The sequence below is a fragment of the Populus nigra genome, chromosome 18, assembly GCF_951802175.1.
Source record: "Populus nigra chromosome 18, ddPopNigr1.1, whole genome shotgun sequence".
Classification (NCBI taxonomy): Eukaryota; Viridiplantae; Streptophyta; class Magnoliopsida; order Malpighiales; family Salicaceae; genus Populus; species Populus nigra.
This window is the reverse complement of record NC_084869.1, coordinates 55,904-77,476: the sequence shown is the minus strand read 5'-3', so window position 1 is coordinate 77,476 and position 21,573 is coordinate 55,904. Positions and strand designations below refer to the sequence as shown.

Here is a 21,573-nt window from a genome sequence, read left to right as displayed (position 1 = left end):
ATTATTTCAAAAATTAAATGAAAAATACCAATGTTGCTCATCTAAACAGAAGGATTGGGATAAAAACACATTACAAGAAAAGAACTATAAATAAATAAATAAACTAAGTATATAAAATCGCTCATAAAGCAAGCTCATTTTTAATATAAAAAGAAAGAATGGGCCGTTTTAAGAAGAATAAAATCTAAGGTTATGAGAGGAGAAGTCAATTCTTATCCTTTTGAGGCTAAACAGAGACATTCAATCAGATATTTGATTTTCTAAATAAGTCATGTACCAAAGATCCACTCCAAAAACCAATTGCCACTTTAAAGTCTGAACACTTTCAAGATAACTACTGCTATCATATATGCAATGTCAAGACTTATAAGCCCGTATGGTATCACTATCTTTTGTTTTTGTTTTTGTTTTTGTTTTTTTATTTAGATTCTTATTTAAAACAACAAGATGACGGGTAATAGATTAAGAATATCTTTGACAGTATAGTTGCGGTTTCTTTTCAAATAATTTTTCATGCTGAAATACATGTCAATGATGTTTTTTTTTAAAAAATTATTTTTGACATCAGCACATCAAAACGATCCAAAACATACAGACCATATTAAATTTTAGCAAAAACAAAATTTGAATTTTTTGAAAACGTGGTGCCCAAACGGTTTCTAATACTGAGCTCAAGTAATATGAGTTTGGTAAATTATTAGACCTAGTATTTTTTGGATTAATTAAGCACTAAGTCTAAATATATATGGGTCTAGTGAACTGTACCCAACATCCTTAAGTTTAAGTTAGTTCTAAACTCACGTGCATACAAAGATATTTTTTCTCTGATAAGTCATCTATATTTCTCCTCTAATGAGTTAAAGATATATATATATATTTTACACATAAGATATTTGAATTTTATCATAAAAAAAGAGACTTTTTAGTCCTCACATGGATTAAAGGGTAAGGAGAATGGGTTATAAAGACCAATAAGATATTAAAAGAAAAGGTTTTTAATATTCATTATTCATCTCATATTTATTTTTAGAGTCTCTGTAAAATATTATTATATTTTTTTTAAAAAAATATGTACTTAAACATCGGAGAGCCCTCAAATTCATAAAAAAAAATCTTTTACATATATAATTATCTTAATAAGAAAAAAGAATTGAATTACTATAATAAAAAGACTAACCGATTATCTAATATATAAATTGGATTTTTTGAGACATGAAACCACTAAATTAACAGCCTGAAATGCATGGGAATAAACCTCCATAGACTTGTCAATAGATCATGTAATGATACATTATCAATTAGTTAAAGAAGCTATCAATCTCATCAAAATAAGGTAATATAAGGGCAAGTCGTTCATTTTAAATGAAAGCTGATCTGCATATGACAAGCATTAATCATCGGCAGCAACCAGATTAACTATTAATCACGTCAAGATCAGAGCTTCAGATCAAATTACATCACCGCGAAAAGTTAAGCTTGTGCTCAAATGAGTAGAAAATAAAAAATAAAAACACGTGAAAAATAAAACAAGAGGGCTGAGTCCAACTGGTTACCGATATAAGAGACGAGGTAAATGGGCTGGGCTTGGGCTTCCTTATTGTACATGGACACGAGTATATATGGATATAAAAATACGTGTTCAGGGCGGATAAATTAAATGAAAGTCAATATTATACCCCGTTTCAATAGTCTTTTTCTTTTTTCTTTTTTCTTTTTTCAAAACACATCACATGAGGTGGGAAAATTGAGATGCTACGTGACATGTTGAGACTTCAAAGAGAAGCAGGAGGAAGACATAAAGTGAGGGAATAGAGACAGGTAAAGCAGAAAGACACGTGACAAGTTAATTAATTAAGAGACAAAATTATACTGACTAAATTACACCCTCTATTATTATTTTAATCACCATATCTGAGATTTCTTAATATATTAAATGAGGATACATATTTACCATTATATTATGAGGAAATCCAATTTTAATTAACATATTAACTGATTTAAAACTATTTATAATTATTGGTACGGCGCTTTTATGGTATATTATTAATTGTAAGCATAGGATTAGGAAATCCAACTCCGGATCTTAAAAGTCAAGTTTAAATTAATGAACTAATAATTCTCCGTTAGATGTTATGTAAAGTAATGATAAATTTATATCTGTTTGCATGCATGCATTCATGCATGTATGTGGAGAGGAGATGGAGGGTCAAGTCAACACTCAACAGGAATGAAATTATAGAGAGGGGGGGAGCATCTCTTGTTATGCATAAAATTCTATAAGTAATCCTCGTCTCCCACTTCTGTGCTCTCCGCCCTCATTATTTTTTCTTATTAACAGGGAGAGACGAGAAGAATTCCTTAAGTCTGTCTGTGTGGTGAGAGAGAGAGTGTGTGTTGGGTACAGGTTAGATTTGTTTGGCAGGTGAGGTGTAGTGGCATCGTCGGTTGGTCGGTCGATCATTATCATTTCTCATCACCTTTGGCTCCTCCTCCTCCTCCTCTTCTTCACATCACCAGATCAGTTCAGATCAGGTCAGGTCATTTGCCCTTTCCTTTCTTTCTACTGAATATTGATTCTCAATCACTGCCCCTTTTTATTACGTCATTTTTCAATATTCTTTTTTTTAATCTTAGTTTTGGAGCTCAGATCTGTTCTTTTTCTCTTTTCTTAGAAGAATTTCTTTTTAGAATCTTTGGAACATGAATCACTCATTATATAATATTATAATAGCCTTGGACTCATGACAGACACCATATTCAGTGTCTGTTATAACTATGTATATGATTGTTGGAATTTGAATTCTTGTCGGAGTCGTCTTTCCTTTTCTCTTCTTTTCGTCTCATCAAAGACACAGTAGATTTCCTTTCCTTTACATTACTGAATAAAAAGGTGGGAATTTGGACAAGAAAACAAAAGGGAGAACCTCTTCTTTCGAGCAATACTTGAGTTCCGTCTCGGATGAGCTTGACCCCATTCTTCTGGTGGCTTTGCAGATTTCTTTGAAGCTGCCAATGGATGTCTTTGGTAAATCCATCCTGTCTGCTCCTGCCAATGTTGTTTATCTCTCCACTATTCTTGGCCTCGATGGCCCAATTCCTGTCCACAAATGTGACTGCAAGTGTCAGAATGAACATGTCTTTGCTAACATGTACCGCTGCAGCCTCACTGGTCTCACTCACATCTGTGACAAGAACTGTAACCAGAGAATTTTGTATGACAACCATTCCTCCCTTTGTCGCGCAAGCGGCCGGATTTTCCCCCTTTCCCCAGCTGAGGACCAGGCTGTCAGAGGAGTTCGCAGGAAGCTCGATGCTGACAATAGTAATGCTCCCACGGATAGCTGTTCTTTCAAGCGCAGGCGCAATGCACAGTTTCACCCTTCTCCTTTCGAGAGATCTTTCTCTGCTGCCAGTCCAATCTGCAGCCAAGTCGGAGATGGCATGGATATGAGCTAGATATAATCTATCGTATAGCTGAAATAACCCTTTCTCTTTTTATTCGTGATGTTTATTTGAAGTTTCTCCTTTTAATGTTTCACGGAACGGATACGGATGTCTTTGAACTTAATGTGGGTACTACAATGGTGGACCATACGTGTCCTCCTCTATATATGGAGGAACTTAATATTTATTTTTCATATGTAATGCAATGTAGCGGTTCCAATAGCATAGCTTGATTTTCGATAGGAGATCTTGAACTTGCTCCATTTACTCACTTATGAAGCTAGAGTTTAATTCATTTTCATTCAAGCTCTCCTATTCCTTTTGAATTCAAACTAACTTCTGGTGCTTTCAGGTCTTTTGCAAGACTTTTATATCTATAGGGTAGTATCAACTTTTAGCGATTTGATTTACTTCTTTATTCAATTATTTTGTGTCTACCGTGTTTTGATCTGCTTTTTGCGGATGTGCTTATTTTGGGCATTTTAAGTTTTAGAAACACAAATTCGTTGAGATACGTTTAATACTAGCTGACTTCATTACGTTTGTGTTGAGTGTACTAACCTTCATAAATCTGTGTTTGTGTAAGTTTATGAAACAGGTTTATCTGGTATTTTTTGCACTTCATGATTTTGGGTGGAGGTTGTATTTGGGTGCTGCTGGTTATGCAGCATAGTTTTTATCAGGGCTTTTCTGCATTGTTCTGTGCTCAAACTTACCTGCTGCTATGCTTTATTTTGTCTGGTTTATTGCAGGTTGAAGACCAATATTGCGTTGATTCCTTGCTTTTATTTGTTGTTGTTTACTCAATCTTGCTTTCCTAATTAGATTTGATGTATGGTTTCCTGAAGTAACTTTTAATTTTGCAGGGATTGGAGTGTATACAATCCAGGAGACGTTAAATATACTTCTCTGTTATCATTAATGAATTATTGTTTTTGAGAATTTTGTTGATAATGAAAAGCTCAAAGAGTTTATGTTATCTTTTACAGGAGTTTTTCCTTTCTTGCTGTGGTGATTGATGTGGCATGGAATTGCTGCTGATGGATTGAGAAGATAGTGCATTTACCTGTTGAAGGTCTGAATTCCAGACTAATCTTGACTGCTGGTTTATTTTTTAACTTATCATTGTCTCTGCTTTATGATACAGGTATTTCAAGATCTAATTTCCTGCTTATCAAATGATGTTGGGCTGTCGTATTGGTGTTTTTTTTAGAGCCTACCTTAATTATTGTCTGTTTCAGTTGATTACCTACCTTACATACCTGCTTTGTGTATGAATGTGGCAGATGGAACCTGATTTGGTAGAGTTACTATTGGATTGTGAATTGCAGAGGCAGAAGGAAGTTCCTTATTTTTATGGTGAGCTTGAAGCCTTGAAGAGCAGAGCAGCTACATATAAGTTGTTAGAATTGCTGGCTTCAACCTCTGGAATCTGTCAAGGCCAAGCAAAGCTCGTCTTCAGCCTTTGGAATCAATTGAGTCCACACAGCGCTACGCCTATCTTGGCTGCTATTGGTGTAAGAGGGAGTTAAGTTTTGTATCTGACCTGTTCTGAAGCTCCTGAATAAGTACGCTGATATAAATTCTGGCTGATAGCCTCCCCTTTCTGGTCTAAAACTTCCCTGTTCTCCAGCATTTCTCCAATCAGCGAAAATTTGATCCCTGTGGATTTAATGTGGGAGTAGATTTAGTTTGTTGGGGTTTATTTTGGATATATGCATTAGCACTTGTATCCTCGTAATATTCTAATAAAAAAGAAGAAATAATGCTTCTCCCTCTTCGTTTACAATTTAAACGTTTCTCGGCATCTTGGTTGTAATCTTTGGTGTACATTCGTCCCTTGATCAAGTATAAACAAGATGATGATGCTTGTTTTCTTATCACCATCTGGTGTGCTATGTTTCACAGGATGAAAATCTTTTTCAGTGATGAACAAGATGGTTTTAGTATTAAACTTCAAAAGGATTAATCCAATAAAACAGGAAAGAGTAGGAGAAAAGAGAAGGGTAATCCGCATTGATTGCACAATGAAATGGGCTTAACGAAATCACATGCCCCCAAAACCTGCGGGCGTAGACTGAAGAAACGAAGACTTAGAAAGAATAACAGAGAAAGATTGTATTATATTTTTATTGTGTATCTGTATTACATTCCATCACATATATATACACGAAGTGCATTGATTACAGGAATGATTATAGCTACATCCCTGATATTTCTCCTAAGAATAATGCTGGAATCAACTCATACATGGAAGAAGAATCATGACAGAAAAAGGAAGAAGGATCATATCAATCATGATAGAAAAGGAAGAAGGATCATATCAGATCCTATAGATATATCTGTCAATACTCCCCCTCAAGCTGGATCAAGAAGATTGATTGATCCCAGCTTGGAAAGCAGCAATTGAAATCGAGCAGAGGGCAAGGCTTTGGTGAATAAGTCTGCAAGTTGATCCTCGCTCCTAGTATATTGAGTAACAATCATCTTCGACTGAACTTGCTCCCTAACATAATGACAATCAACTTCGATGTGTTTGTGTCACGACCCGATCCCCGGATCCATGACCGGCACATAGGCAAGGTTCCCCTCCAAGGTTCCATACCTATGCGAACCCAAACTTACACACAAACTTATCCTAACTCAATCAGAGTTCAACGCAGCATTAACAACAAAATCAACTTCATAATATAATTGAATTGTCTTAATACAAAAGTTTATAAAAGTTCAGAGTTTTGGAGCACTAACTAGACATAAAGGAAAGGTACAAATTACTACCAAAAGAGCAGGTTCTGAAGGTCCAACAAAATGACCTGCTATCAAGCTATAAGCCTGAAAAGGATAAATAATGAGATGGTGAGTTCAACAACTCAGTGAGTAGATAACGTTCAATATACACACACGAAGTAATACAGCAATGAGAAATATATATACAAGTATGGATTTAGGTTCTTATGGAAGTGTTCTCAAATTGGCCATAACAAGAAAATCATATGGTAAAACTCGTCAGAAAATCAAAATGCAATGAGCATGAGGCTCCGTACTGTGGGATGATCAGTCCACACAGGTTGGTGACTCCCCCGACCAACTAGGGTTCAGATACGATGTGCACAAAGACTAACACTACCCTGTTAGCATGGGTATTCTGACTGACATACCATAGGTTCATAATCATAATCTAACAAACATATTCATATCTCAAAACTCAACTCATGACATCAATCAAATGAGGAGCTATCAATTCAGAAGTCAATTCAAAATATATGTTGGTTCATATCAAGAATTCAGATTCAATAATTGATCATGCTTTATCAAAACAAGGATAATAATTAACATATATATTATCAAGAAGCATGATCCAATTCATATTAGCAAATCAAATATTTATAATATTTCTCATGCATATGGAAAATTATCCACTCACCTGACTCAAAAGCAACAAAACTCAAAGCTGATATCGAAGAAAATCCTACTGACGTCCCGCCGGTAGAATATCAGGATTATCTGAATATAAAGGAGACATATTTAAGAATGACTCAAAAGAATATATATAACCTATTTAATACACTTATCTAAGGGTGTATTCCATAACCCTATATATTTTTGAACTAACTAGTTATCTTTCCTAAAAACCTAACATTTAACGGTTTTCCCGAAATCTAATCCATAATAAAGCAATTAATAAAATTAGTAATAATTCACTAAATAATCCTCAATTATTCATCAAACCAATCTGAAAAAGATAATAGTACAGCTAGGGACTAATCTGGAATTTATCATATTTTTAAGGGTCAAATTGCAACTTTTGTCAAATTGGAGGACCAAACTAAAATTTATCATAAATCCATGAATATACTGAAATTATGTCCATAATTCATCCTCATTTCTGTCCAGATCATCTCATTATACTCCAGGGACCATTCTGGAATTTTACCAAATTTTTAGGATCAAATTGTAATTTTTGTCAAATTGGAGGACCAAATTGAAAGTGTTAAATTCTCTTATCTATACAGTAATTCTGTACATAATTCATATGTTATTCTGTTCAGAATCTTGGAATAGGCTCCAGGGACCATTCTGCAAATTTTCCAAAGTTTGGGGACTAAACTGTAATTTTCCAAAATTGAGGGACCAAATTGAATTTTCGTCATCTTCAACCTCCAACCCAGAATTTTCACAGAAACCTACTGTTCTCCACTGATTTTTAACTCAACATTCACCATTCAAACAAAACTATAACTCAAAATTATCACAATCTTCCATAATCAACTAAATCATCAATTAACCACAACAATCAACCCCTAACATTCAATTTAATTCATCAATTAAACTCAAAACACAAATTTCATAACCCTAACATTTATCAAAACCGAAATTAAAGCTAAAGAAAACATATTATATACATTAAAGCATAATCTTACCCCTTTTTATTTATTTCCTCCAACTCCTTTCCTTTTTCCCTTATTTTCCCCTCTTTTCTCTTCTTCTTCTTCTTCCTCTTTCTCCCTTCTCTCTCCCGTCAGTTTTTTTACTCTAAATTTTCAGATCTCTTGTTTTTTTTTTTCTATTTATATATATTATGTATTTATACAATTACTACAATACCCTTCATTTAATTATTCCTACATCTTAAGACTTCAAGGGCTTTATTGTATTTTCCTACTTATTTATTCAAAACATCACAATCTCCCCACCTTATAAAAGTTTCGTCCTCGAAACTTAATAGAAAAAAAGATTGAATACTTACCGAGATTATCGAAAAGATGAGGATACTCCTCACGCATCTTATCCTCGAGCTCCCAGGTCGCTTCCTCACGTGAATGACCTTTCCATTTCACTTTCACTGAAGCTATATCCTTCGACCTAAGCTTCCTCACTTGTCGGTCGACTATAGCTTCTGGTTGCACCTCATAAACCATATCATCCCTCAATTCAATGGGATAAACCTCTAATACATGCGATGGATCTGACATATACTTCCTTAGCATGGAAACATGAAATACCGGATGAATAGCAGACAAGTTTGGTGGTAATGCTAACCTATAAGCAACCGCCCCAACTCTCTCCAGAATCTCATACGGTCCAATGAATCGAGGACTCAACTTGCCTTTCTTCCCAAACCTGAATACTCCTTTTGTCGGTGATACTTTTAAGAACACACAATCACCCACTGAAAACTCTAAGTCACGCCTTCTTCTATCCGCGTAACTTTTCTGTCTACTCTGAGCTGTTTGAAGCTTCTTTCTAATTACCTCTATCTTCTCTGAGGTAATCTGAATCAACTCCGGTCCCATTAGCCTCTTCTCACCAACCTCAAACCAACAAACCGGTGATCTACACTTCCGACCATACAAAGCCTCATAAGGTGCCATCTCTATGCTAGCCTGATAACTGTTGTTGTAAGCAAATTCCACTAATGGTAGGAACTTACTCCAACCAACTCCAAAATCCATGATACAAGCCCTCAGCATATCCTCCAAGATCTGAATAGTCCTCTCAGATTGACCATCTGTCTGAGGGTGAAAAGCTGTACTCAACTGCACTTTAGTACCCATAGCTTCTTGGAATTTCACCCAAAACCGCGATGTAAACTGTGGACCTCTATCAGACACTATTGAGATTGGCACTCCATGTAACCGTACAATCTCACTAATAAACAATTCCGCCAACTTTGCATATCCATAAGTAATCTTAACTGGCAGAAAATGGGCTGATTTTGTCAACCTGTCAACAATCACCCATACTGAATCATAACCCTCCTGACTCCTAGGCAATCCTGTCACAAAGTCCATTGTGATCCTTTCCCACTTCCATTCTGGAATCAACAATGGTTGCAACAATCCAGGAGGTTTCTGGTGTTCACCCTTTACCCTCTGACAGGTCAAACACCTAGAAACAAAATCTGCTACATCAGCCTTCATCCTATTCCACCAATAACACACCTTAAGGTCTTTATACATCTTGGTGGAACCTGGATGCATTGTGTAAACTGTCTGATGTGCCTCTACCATCAATTCTCTCCTCAGATCATCTACATCAGGTACACAAAGTCTATCCCTATATCTCAGCACATCATCATCACCTATCACAAAACCTGCAGCTTTACCCTGCTCAACTTCATTTCTAATCCTGAGTAGTGAATCATCTTTCTTCTGAGCTGCTTTTATCTTATCAAACAAATCTGACTTAACCTGAAAATGACCAATCATTGCTCCAGCTTCACTAAGATCAAATCTGACTCCTTCATCCACCAACTCATGCAGCTCCCTAATCAGAGGTCTTCGTACCTCCTGAATATGAGCTAAGCTCCCTGATGATTTTCTACTCAAAGCATCGGCAACTACATTTGCCTTACCTGGGTGGTAATGTATGGTACAATCATAATCCTTCAGCAGTTCCATCCATCTCCTCTGCCTCAGGTTTAGATCTTTCTGCTGAAAGATATATTTCAAACTCTTGTGATCTGTGAAGATCTCACAAGTTTCACCATACAAGTAGTGCCTCCAAATCTTCAAGGCAAAAATTACAGCCGCCATCTCTAAATCATGTGTAGGATAGTTTTGTTCATGCTTCTTCAGCTGCCGTGAAGCATAGGCAATAACCTTGCCATGCTGCATTAGAACACATCCTAACCCCACTCTCGAAGCATCACAATACACTGTGTAACCACCAGAACCTGATGGTACTGCCAGAATAGGCGCTGTAGTCAATCTCTCTTTCAACTCTAAGAAACTTTTCTCACAAGCTTCAGACCACTGAAACTTAACATTTTTCTGCGTTAACTTAGTCAATGGTGCAGAAATCCGAGAAAAGTTCTCCACAAACCTCCGATAATAGCCGGCCAACCCTAAGAAACTTCTTATCTCTGTCGCCGAAGTAGGCCTAAGCCACTGCTTAACTGCCTCAATCTTTTGAGGATCAACCTCAATCCCATTCCTTGACACTACATGCCCAAGAAATGCTACACTCTCCAACCAAAACTCACTCTTTGAGAACTTGCCATACAACTGATGATCTCGCAAAGTTTGAAGCACCATTCTCAAGTGCTGCTCATGCTCCTCCCTAGACCTCGAATACACCAAAATATCATCAATAAAAACTATTACAAATCGATCAATAAACTGGCCAAACACTCTATTCATCAAATCCATAAAAGCTGCTGGTGCATTCGTCAACCCAAAAGACATCACTAAGAACTCATAATGACCATACCGAGTTCTGAAAGCTGTTTTTGAAATGTCCTCATCTCTTATCCTCAACTGATGATACCCAGATCGAAGATCGATCTTAGAAAAGAATTGAGCTCCCTGCAATTGGTCAAACAAATCATCTATGCGAGGGAGTGGGTATCTATTTCGAACTGTCACCCGATTCAGTTGCCTATAATCTATACACAACCTCAATGACCCATCTTTCTTCTTCACAAACAACACTGGGGCTCCCCAAGGGGACACACTTGGTCGAATAAACTTTTTATCCAACAAATCCTGCAGTTGCTCCTTTAGCTCCCTCAATTCTGCTGGTGCCATCCTATATGGTGCCATTGATATTGGTTCAGTACCCGGAACCAATTCAATACAAAACTCAATTTCCCTATACGGAGGCAATCCAGGTAAGTCATCGGGAAAGACATCAATAAACTCCCTAACTATAGGGACTTGGTCTAATTGGGGAACTTCTTTCTCTACATCCACTATATATGCTAGGTAGCACTGTATCCCTTTTCTAGCCATTTTCCTCGAGATAGCTGACAACATAATTGATGGAGACCCAATCTTATCTCCTTGAAATACCAACCCAACTTCTTCATCTAGATCAAATATTATTTTCTTACCCCAACAATTTACTGAAGCCCTATGCTTTGCCAACCAATCCATTCCCAAAATCACATCAAAATCAACCATATCTAAGACATTTAAGTCTCCCATAAAGATCTTATCTCCAATCTCTATTTCACAATCCAGATACACATACTTCACTAATATTAATTCATCTAAGGGAGTGGAGACTGTAATCGGGGATTTTAACAAGGTTGGTTGTTTATCTAACCTCATGGCAAAATATGGAGACACAAATGAATGGGTTGCACCCGTATCAAACAAAACTTTTGCTTCAAAAGAGCAAACAGGAAGAATACCTGAAACAACTGTGTTGGATGCCTGAGCATCCTGCTGAGTCAAGGCAAAAACTCTGGCATGCCCCTGACCCTGCTGTATCTGACCTCTATCACCTGCACCCCGACCTCTCTGACCACGGCCACCAAAACCTCTACCCCCATGAGCCACAGACTGGCTCGTCGATGGTGCCTGAATAGAATGCTGGACTGAAGCAGATAACCCCGAAGCTGACAACTGTCTCCTCGGGCACTCTCTGATCTTATGACCTATCTGGCCACAACTAAAACAAGCCCCAGTCCTTCTGTAGCACTCTGCACTAGTATGACTTCCTCCACAATGCTGACATGAAGAACTATCACTAGGTGAAACAAATGGACTACGAGGTGCAGTCTGAACTAAACTCTGAGTACCACTACTGCCACTCTGACCGCCTGAGCCACTAACTGACGGTCTCTGTCTAAACCTCCTCTGAACCCATGAGCCCTGACGGCCACTTCGTCCCCTAGACGGACCTGCACTTAATCCCTGTTGCCTAAAAGACTGACCCTCTTCTCTAGGGCTCTTAGACTGGCCTGCAATCATGTCCTCTAATTCTCGCGCCTCTATCAATCTGGCGCTGTCAACAGCTGAGGAGTATGATGGAAACACCTGTGACACCATCACCAAATACATAGAGGATTTGAGTCCTCTAATAAACCTCTTCACCCTCCACTCCTCAGTGGGTAGAAGATGCTCTGCATACCTAGACAGTTGAGTAAACTTCAGATCATACTCATCCACTATCATGCTCCCCTGAGATAGCCTCTCAAACTCATAAAGTCGAGCATCCCTGACGCTCTGAGGGAGAAACCTGTCTAAGAACATGGAGCTAAACTCCTTCCATGTCCACTGAGCCTCTACTGGTCTTGCTTTTTTTCTAGACTCAAACCAAGAGATTGCCACATCTCCTTCCAACCTGAACGATGCCAAACTCACAGCTCGGTGGTCTGTACATCCCAAAGCTTCACACCGTCGCCAAATATCATCTAGGAACCTCTGAGGATCCTCTGAACTGTCCATCCCAGTAAAAATAGGAGGTGCCAACTTCATGAAGTCATTCAACGGCACATTAACTCCCTGAACAGTGTGGGATGTCGAGGGTACAGCTCTATCCCTCCTTCTATCTCTCTCCATAGAAAACTCTATCCAGGTCCGCACAACCTGACTAAGTTGCTGAAGCTCTGTAACAGGTTCAGGGTCAGCTACCCCCACACCTGTTTCATCAACCATATCTTCCTCTTCTATCTCCTGAGGCTCTTCCTCCACTGGTGGAGGTACCTCCTCAACATGTTGAGGCACGGGTGCACCGCGCCTCCTTCTTTGCCTTGCAGTTCTCAACCGCACAATAGGGACATCATCCTGATCATCCTCTACTCTAACAGTATCAGCTATTCGTCTATTCCTCGGCATTTCCTAAAATAAAAAAAAAAAGAGTACTCCAGTCATGCTAGAACAATAGCATGATAATTATCACAAAATTATAGGAAAGCATATCTATCACAAAGAAGAAGACATGCTTGATAAGAGTTTAAAATTTCAAAGGCAACAAACAAGACAATACGGATCCTAATGCTCCACTCATTATGAATTTAATTATATTATTGTTTCTTTAACCTAAAGCTCTGATACCACGTTTGTCACGACCCGATCCCCGGATCCATGACCGGCACATAGGCAAGGTTCCCCTCCAAGGTTCCATACCTATGCGAACCCAAACTTACACACAAACTTATCCTAACTCAATCAGAGTTCAACGCAGCATTAACAACAAAATCAACTTCATAATATAATTGAATTGTCTTAATACAAAAGTTTATAAAAGTTCAGAGTTTTGGAGCACTAACTAGACATAAAGGAAAGGTACAAATTACTACCAAAAGAGCAGGTTCTGAAGGTCCAACAAAATGACCTGCTATCAAGCTATAAGCCTGAAAAGGATAAATAATGAGATGGTGAGTTCAACAACTCAGTGAGTAGATAACGTTCAATATACACACACGAAGTAATACAGCAATGAGAAATATATATACAAGTATGGATTTAGGTTCTTATGGAAGTGTTCTCAAATTGGCCATAACAAGAAAATCATATGGTAAAACTCGTCAGAAAATCAAAATGCAATGAGCATGAGGCTCCGTACTGTGGGATGATCAGTCCACACAGGTTGGTGACTCCCCCGACCAACTAGGGTTCAGATACGATGTGCACAAAGACTAACACTACCCTGTTAGCATGGGTATTCTGACTGACATACCATAGGTTCATAATCATAATCTAACAAACATATTCATATCTCAAAACTCAACTCATGACATCAATCAAATGAGGAGCTATCAATTCAGAAGTCAATTCAAAATATATGTTGGTTCATATCAAGAATTCAGATTCAATAATTGATCATGCTTTATCAAAACAAGGATAATAATTAACATATATATTATCAAGAAGCATGATCCAATTCATATTAGCAAATCAAATATTTATAATATTTCTCATGCATATGGAAAATTATCCACTCACCTGACTCAAAAGCAACAAAACTCAAAGCTGATATCGAAGAAAATCCTACTGACGTCCCGCCGGTAGAATATCAGGATTATCTGAATATAAAGGAGACATATTTAAGAATGACTCAAAAGAATATATATAACCTATTTAATACACTTATCTAAGGGTGTATTCCATAACCCTATATATTTTTGAACTAACTAGTTATCTTTCCTAAAAACCTAACATTTAACGGTTTTCCCGAAATCTAATCCATAATAAAGCAATTAATAAAATTAGTAATAATTCACTAAATAATCCTCAATTATTCATCAAACCAATCTGAAAAAGATAATAGTACAGCTAGGGACTAATCTGGAATTTATCATATTTTTAAGGGTCAAATTGCAACTTTTGTCAAATTGGAGGACCAAACTAAAATTTATCATAAATCCATGAATATACTGAAATTATGTCCATAATTCATCCTCATTTCTGTCCAGATCATCTCATTATACTCCAGGGACCATTCTGGAATTTTACCAAATTTTTAGGATCAAATTGTAATTTTTGTCAAATTGGAGGACCAAATTGAAAGTGTTAAATTCTCTTATCTATACAGTAATTCTGTACATAATTCATATGTTATTCTGTTCAGAATCTTGGAATAGGCTCCAGGGACCATTCTGCAAATTTTCCAAAGTTTGGGGACTAAACTGTAATTTTCCAAAATTGAGGGACCAAATTGAATTTTCGTCATCTTCAACCTCCAACCCAGAATTTTCACAGAAACCTACTGTTCTCCACTGATTTTTAACTCAACATTCACCATTCAAACAAAACTATAACTCAAAATTATCACAATCTTCCATAATCAACTAAATCATCAATTAACCACAACAATCAACCCCTAACATTCAATTTAATTCATCAATTAAACTCAAAACACAAATTTCATAACCCTAACATTTATCAAAACCGAAATTAAAGCTAAAGAAAACATATTATATACATTAAAGCATAATCTTACCCCTTTTTATTTATTTCCTCCAACTCCTTTCCTTTTTCCCTTATTTTCCCCTCTTTTCTCTTCTTCTTCTTCTTCCTCTTTCTCCCTTCTCTCTCCCGTCAGTTTTTTTACTCTAAATTTTCAGATCTCTTGTTTTTTTTTTTCTATTTATATATATTATGTATTTATACAATTACTACAATACCCTTCATTTAATTATTCCTACATCTTAAGACTTCAAGGGCTTTATTGTATTTTCCTACTTATTTATTCAAAACATCACAGTTTGGTTCGCTCATGAAATACTGGATTGGAAGCAATATGCATTGCGGCTTGATTATCGCAGCAAAGGGACATAGGTTGAGGGTGAAAGACACCTAAATCAGTTAACAATGCTTTCAGCCATACAAGTTCAGAAGCAGTGGAAGCCATGGCGCGATATTCAGCTTCAGCGCTGGAACGAGCAACGACTAATTGTTTTTTACTTTTCCATGAAACTAGATTTCCTCCAACAAATATACAATACCCCGTAGTAGATTTGCGATCAAGAGTATTTCCTGCCCAATCTGCGTCAGTGTAACCGAGTATCTGTGTGTGACCATGGTTTTGCATAAGAATTCCACGTCCAATAGTGCCCTTGAGATATCGAAGAATCCGTTTGACGATCATCATATGGGCTGCAGTAGGTGAGTGCATGAATTGACTGACAATACTAACCGAATGACTTAGATCAGGCCGTGTGATGGTAAGATAGATAAGCTTGCCCACCAATTTTTGATAAAGCTGAGGTTGATCAAAAGAGTCCCCATCCAAAGTCAGCTGAAGTTTGCTATCCAGAGGTGTTTTTGCAGGTTTGCAATCAAGCATATCAGCTTCACGTAACAAGTCCAGCACATATTTGCGTTGATTCAAAAACAATCCTTTGTGAGAAGTAGCCATCTCTATGCCAAGAAAATATTTAAGAACGCCAAGGTCTTTAATAGCAAATCGCTGATGAAGAATACTCTTAAGAGTGGTAATAGCTGCATGGTTATTACCGGTAACAATAAGATCATCAACATAAATCAAAACCACCAACCTTTCATCAGGCTTAGTACGAACAAATAGTGAGTGGTCAGCATTGCTTCTAGTGAACCCAAGTTCAGTAAGTACAGTGCTCAACTTAGCATACCAAGCACGGGGGGATTGTTTCAAGCCATAGATAGATTTATGTAATTTGCAGACCAGCTGTGGATTGTTACTCTGAGGATGGCCGGGTGGTAACTTCATATACACTTCTTCTTGGAGGTCGCCGTGTAAAAAGGCATTCTTGACGTCCATTTGAGATAAAAACCAGCCATGATTTATAGCAACTGAGAGCAAAGTGCGAATGGTGTTCATTTTTGCAACTGGTGCGAAAGTTTCCTTGTAGTCTATGCCATATGTTTGAGTGAAGCCTTGAGCGACTAATCTTGCTTTATGTCTTTCAATGGAACCATCTGTCTTGAATTTGATCTTGTATACCCAACGACTTCCAACAGCCTTTTTATTCTTTGGAAGTGATACAATACTCCAAGTGTGATTGGCATCCAAAGCTTGAAGCTCCTCGTGCATAGCCTTCTGCCAAACTGTTTGATGACAGGCTTCATGAAAACTGCATGGTTCTGTTGCTTTGGCGATAGTGCTGAGATAAGCTCCATAAGATGAAGACAATCTATGATATGCTAGAGCATTAGTTACAGGATGCTTCACTGTATACGTTACATAATCATGAAGCCTGGATGATGGTCTACGGTTACGAATAGGATTACGCCTGGAGGAGGAACGAAGGTGCTCCTGATGTGCAATCTGCAGATCAGCCCCCTCTGTTGTGGCTGGAACAGAATCAGTATGGATGTCCATTCCTGCATTACAGTAAGATTGTTCTGGGCAATATGCCTCGACTACTGGAGTTGGCAATGGAAATAAAGATGATGAAGACTTCCCCTGATTGATGATCTCACTGGAAAAGGAATAATAAGATGTGTGTTCATCAAACCGAACATCCCTGGTAACAACAAGCTTATGAGTGGTGTGATTGTAACACTTATATCCCTTCTGTGTTGGAGAATAGCCCAAGAACATACATTTGACTGCTCTGTGATCCAATTTGTCACGCTGAGAGGATGGAATATGCACATAACAAGAACAACCAAAGACTTTAAGATGCGATAGAGATGGCTTCTTCCCTGTCAATAACTCAGCTGGAGAATTAAACGTTAGATTTTTACTAGGCAATCTGTTTACAAGGTAGGCAGCTGTGAGTACCCCTTGAGACCAAAATATTTTGGGAACATGCATTTGAAACATCAATGATCTCGTTTTCTCTAGTAAGTCTCGGTTCTTTCGCTCTGCTATCCCGTTTTGTTGTGGAGTATGGACACAACTAGTTTGGTGAATAATGCCATGCATGCTCAAGTATTGTATCATGATATTAGACATATATTCAGAGCCATTATCTGATCGTAGAATTTTGATCTTGGATGAGAATTGAGTATGAACCAAATGATGAAAATCTTGAAATACAGTGGCAACTTCACTTTTTGCTTTTAACAAATATAGCCAAGTAAAACGAGAGAAATCATCAACAAATGTAACGAAGTATTTATAACCATCAAAAGACTCAATGACAGGTCCCCAAACATCGGAATGAACTAAATCAAATGGTTTAACTGAATAAGATGTGGAAGAAGGAAATGGTAAGCGAGTAGATTTTGACAAAGGGCAAACATCACAGTTTATTGATTTGTTGTTCAAATTTGGAAACAGTTTTGCCAAAATAGGCTCTGAAGGATGTGCCAAACGCTGATGCCATAACTGTGGCTCTGAAGCTAAACAACCAGTGACTTGAAAACTCTTGGGTATGCAAAAATCTTTAGAAAAGTAATAGAGACCTTGAAAGAGGAATCCTTCACCAATCGTCTTCCTGGTGACTAGATCCTGAAAGACAACATTGTAAGGAGAGAAGACAACACGACAATTAAGTGATGTTGTAATTTTTCCAACAGATAGTAGTTTAAACGGGAAGGAGGGAACATACAAGACTGGAGATGCAATTGTTTGAGAAAGTAATTTAATCTTCCCTTCCCCAAAAACTGGTGCATATTTACCATTGGCAACAGATATTTGAGATGGTGGAGAAAAATTGTTAAAGTCAAGCAATTGATTACATTTGTTGGTTATATGATCAGTGGCACCTGAATCTATGATCCAAAAATCATGCACATTACTTACAATAAGGGCAGAAGAAAAGGCATTCAAAATACCTGGAATATCCGAAGCTGAGACGTTTTTATTTCCAGCTAGAAATCCTGCAAACTGACCAATCAGTGCTGATGAATCTTTGTTCTCCTCTAAATCACCTCCACTCTGTTTTTCACTCTGCTTTGTATGAAGATAGGATGCAAATTCGTTGATGAGGTCAACTGGACTAGAAGTAAATGTTGATAATCCATTTGCAGACTGGTTGGTCACAGAGTTCACAGAGTTGGCTTTATACCTTGATGGTTGAAAAGGCTTATGTCCTCCCTTGCTGTCTCTTGAAAACTTTGGTTTTAGTTCAGGATGAAGATCCCAACATCGTTCAACTGAGTGTCCAAGATTGTTGCAATGGTTACATTTCAAATCAGATCTTCTACTCTTGTACCCTTTCTCTTCATAACGTCTCTGATGGGATACAAAAGCTCGGGCTTCAGAGAAATCTGATTTGCTGCTCAAGTTCATAACCTTTCTTCTAGTTTCCTCTCGTTGAATAGTCGCGCACACATTTGCAAAAGATGGTAATTCAGAGTTCATGAGTATACGGCTACGAAGATCTTCATAGTCATGAGATAAATTAGCCAAAAGTTGAAAGATTTTATCTTCTTCAGCTCGTTTCAGTAAGGTTGCAGCATCTATGGTGTGAGGTCGATAGATTGCCAATTCATTCCACATGTTTTTCCTTCCTGGTGCAAGCATGAAATATCTTTCTTGAGCTGAAACACACGGGCAGCATTATTCTGATTTCCATACATCTCTTTGACTGCATCCCATAAATCTGCAGCAGATTCAGAATAGCTGAAGATTTCAGCGATGTGTGGTTCCATAATGTTGAGTAGCCATGACTGAACCATTTGATCGTTAGCAAACCATGGTTTATACTGGGGAGAGTTGACATCAGGAGCAGCATTACTTTTGTCAATAAATTCGATTCTTGATCTTCCACCAAGCGCTAATGACACAGCCCTTGACCAAGGAAGATAATTGAACTCATTCAATTGAACAGAACACAGACGTTGATTTGAATTCATATCAAGAGGATTCAAATCAGAATACAAACGTTGGTTGAATGAAGAAGGAGCAATAGAACTTTCCATATTCTCCATTCCACGTGAGGCCATCTAAACAATTACTATATGAGACTGGTAAGTAAGAACCAGCTCTGATACCATGAAGAAACGAAGACTTAGAAAGAATAACAGAGAAAGATTGTATTATATTTTTATTGTGTATCTGTATTACATTCCATCACATATATATACACGAAGTGCATTGATTACAGGAATGATTATAGCTACATCCCTGATATTTCTCCTAAGAATAATGCTGGAATCAACTCATACATGGAAGAAGAATCATGACAGAAAAAGGAAGAAGGATCATATCAATCATGATAGAAAAGGAAGAAGGATCATATCAGATCCTATAGATATATCTGTCAATATAGACTGTGATTGCGATGATTTGAAGGCAAATCCCTCACTTTTATGATATTGATGTCATTTCAACCTGTTAATTTTTTAATGTTTCTTTCATTTGAAGAGAGAAGCAGCTCGGAACCTTTTCTTTCATCATCTGTCTGTAATAAATGCTGTGCAAATGCAAAAGGAAGGAAGGAATCGCTTCAACATGTGGCCATTAGGATGAAAGAAATACTAAACCCAGAAAAGTGATATTGCGGCTCAGTGTTCAGCAAAGCAACGTAACCTTTCAGGTTTGGGTTTTCCATAGCGCGCAGTCATCTCCAACCTAGATTCTTCCCCTACATTATCTAGGAGTTGGCCCTAGCAAGCAAAATGCCACCCTACCACTGCTATCCGTCTCTCCTGAGGCTAAATTTACAAAGCTACAAGAAGCATCCACCAGACTTCTCATGATGCCCTTTACGATACAACTTTTCCGTCTAATTCTCACTTCTTTCCTAATCCCTCTTTCCTACTCATGCACTTTTACAATAACAAACGACTGCCCCTACACCATATGGCCCGGTACTCTAGCAGGTGCAGGCAACCCACAACTTGCAAGTACTGGATTCCGCTTGGATTCTGGTCAAAGTGTGAGCATTTCAAGTGTCCCAGGGTGGTCGGGTCGGATATGGGCAAGGACAGGATGCACATTTGACGGCTCTGGAAATGGCTCCTGTCAAACTGGCGATTGCGGGGGAAGGCTGGAATGCGTAGGCAATGGTGCTACTCCACCAGCGTCGCTCTTTGAGATAACCCTTGGCACAGGCAATGTCAAAGATTACTATGACGTCAGCCTCGTAGACGGCTACAATTTGCCTCTTGTTGCCGCACCCGTTGGAATCCACGGTGCATGTAATGTCACTGGCTGCGTTTCAGATGTCAACATGGGTAAGGCTTTCCACCTTCCAACTAATTTTCCTTTAACATTTTGGGCTCTTCGGTGAGACAATGACCTAATCGCTTCAACTTTTCGTATCTATAATTTCAAATAGGTTGCCCAAAGGAACTTCAGGTGGTAGGCGATGATGGTGGAGGAGGAGGTGTGGTTGCTTGTAAAAGTGCTTGTGAGGCCTTTGGACTGGACCAGTACTGTTGCGGCGGGGAGTTTGCCAACCCAACCACATGCCGACCATCCTTTTATTCAACCATTTTCAAACGAGCATGTCCAAGGGCTTATAGCTACGCTTTTGATGATGGCACCAGCACTTTCACATGCAAGGCTTCCGATTACGCCATCATTTTCTGCCCCACTGCCAACCGGTATGCTTCCTTTCCCTCGTTATTGATTTTTTCTGCTTGGGTTAAAAAAAAAAAACAAAAAAAAGCCTGTTTTTTCTATTTCGCTTCAGATAACCGTTAGTAGTATTAAAATAAAGAATGAATCTCTGGCACAGGATCGAGACGCCTGATGGGGCAGACACAGCTTCTGTGATTCCCAAGCCTGGTAATGGGGAGACAATGAAGCTGGTTTCCTCCTCAAACTTTCTCCGACCTCTTCCATTGCTGTTCCTTCTCTTCATCCTCTATTTAACCTAATGAACATAGATGGAATCTTATCTGCCTTGCTAGAATAAAGCAATTCCACAGAACACCTTGCATCGTTCGGAATGGTGAAGAACCTCACAAATCCTGCACGACAAGTTGGACTATTGTAGAAGAGCACCAACTGCTATATCAATTATCCTGGAAATGAATCCTTTTGCCAGAATGAAGTTGAATTAGTTTATTAGTGTTT

The 21,573-nt window shown here is 38.0% G+C and overlaps 2 protein-coding genes across 7 annotated transcripts; both read left to right on the top strand.

Annotated features, from left to right (window-relative positions):
- Positions 1 to 2,177: 2,177 nt before the first annotated feature.
- On the top strand, positions 2,178 to 5,239 carry LOC133678197 (uncharacterized). Of its 6 annotated transcripts, none has more exons than XR_009835909.1 (3): positions 2,179 to 2,532; positions 2,995 to 4,519; positions 4,776 to 5,239. XR_009835909.1 is itself a non-coding variant. In XM_062100435.1 (2 exons), exon 2 carries the CDS (start codon positions 3,013 to 3,015, stop codon positions 3,454 to 3,456), a length of 444 nt encoding a protein of 147 aa, XP_061956419.1. In that variant the 5' UTR covers positions 2,178 to 2,537; positions 2,995 to 3,012; the 3' UTR covers positions 3,457 to 5,239. The 6 variants fall into 6 exon arrangements, 2 of the variants coding, with proteins under 2 accessions (XP_061956419.1, XP_061956418.1); XR_009835906.1 differs by having other exon boundaries at positions 4,731 to 5,239; XR_009835908.1 differs by having other exon boundaries at positions 2,995 to 4,591.
- Positions 5,240 to 20,155: 14,916 nt separating this feature from the next.
- LOC133678551 (pathogenesis-related thaumatin-like protein 3.5) lies at positions 20,156 to 21,569 on the top strand. Its single transcript, XM_062100900.1, has 3 exons — positions 20,156 to 20,726; positions 20,831 to 21,098; positions 21,233 to 21,569. Exons 1-3 carry the CDS (start codon positions 20,246 to 20,248, stop codon positions 21,372 to 21,374), a joined length of 891 nt encoding a protein of 296 aa, XP_061956884.1. The 5' UTR covers positions 20,156 to 20,245; the 3' UTR covers positions 21,375 to 21,569.
- The last annotated feature ends 4 nt before the right edge of the window (positions 21,570 to 21,573 follow it).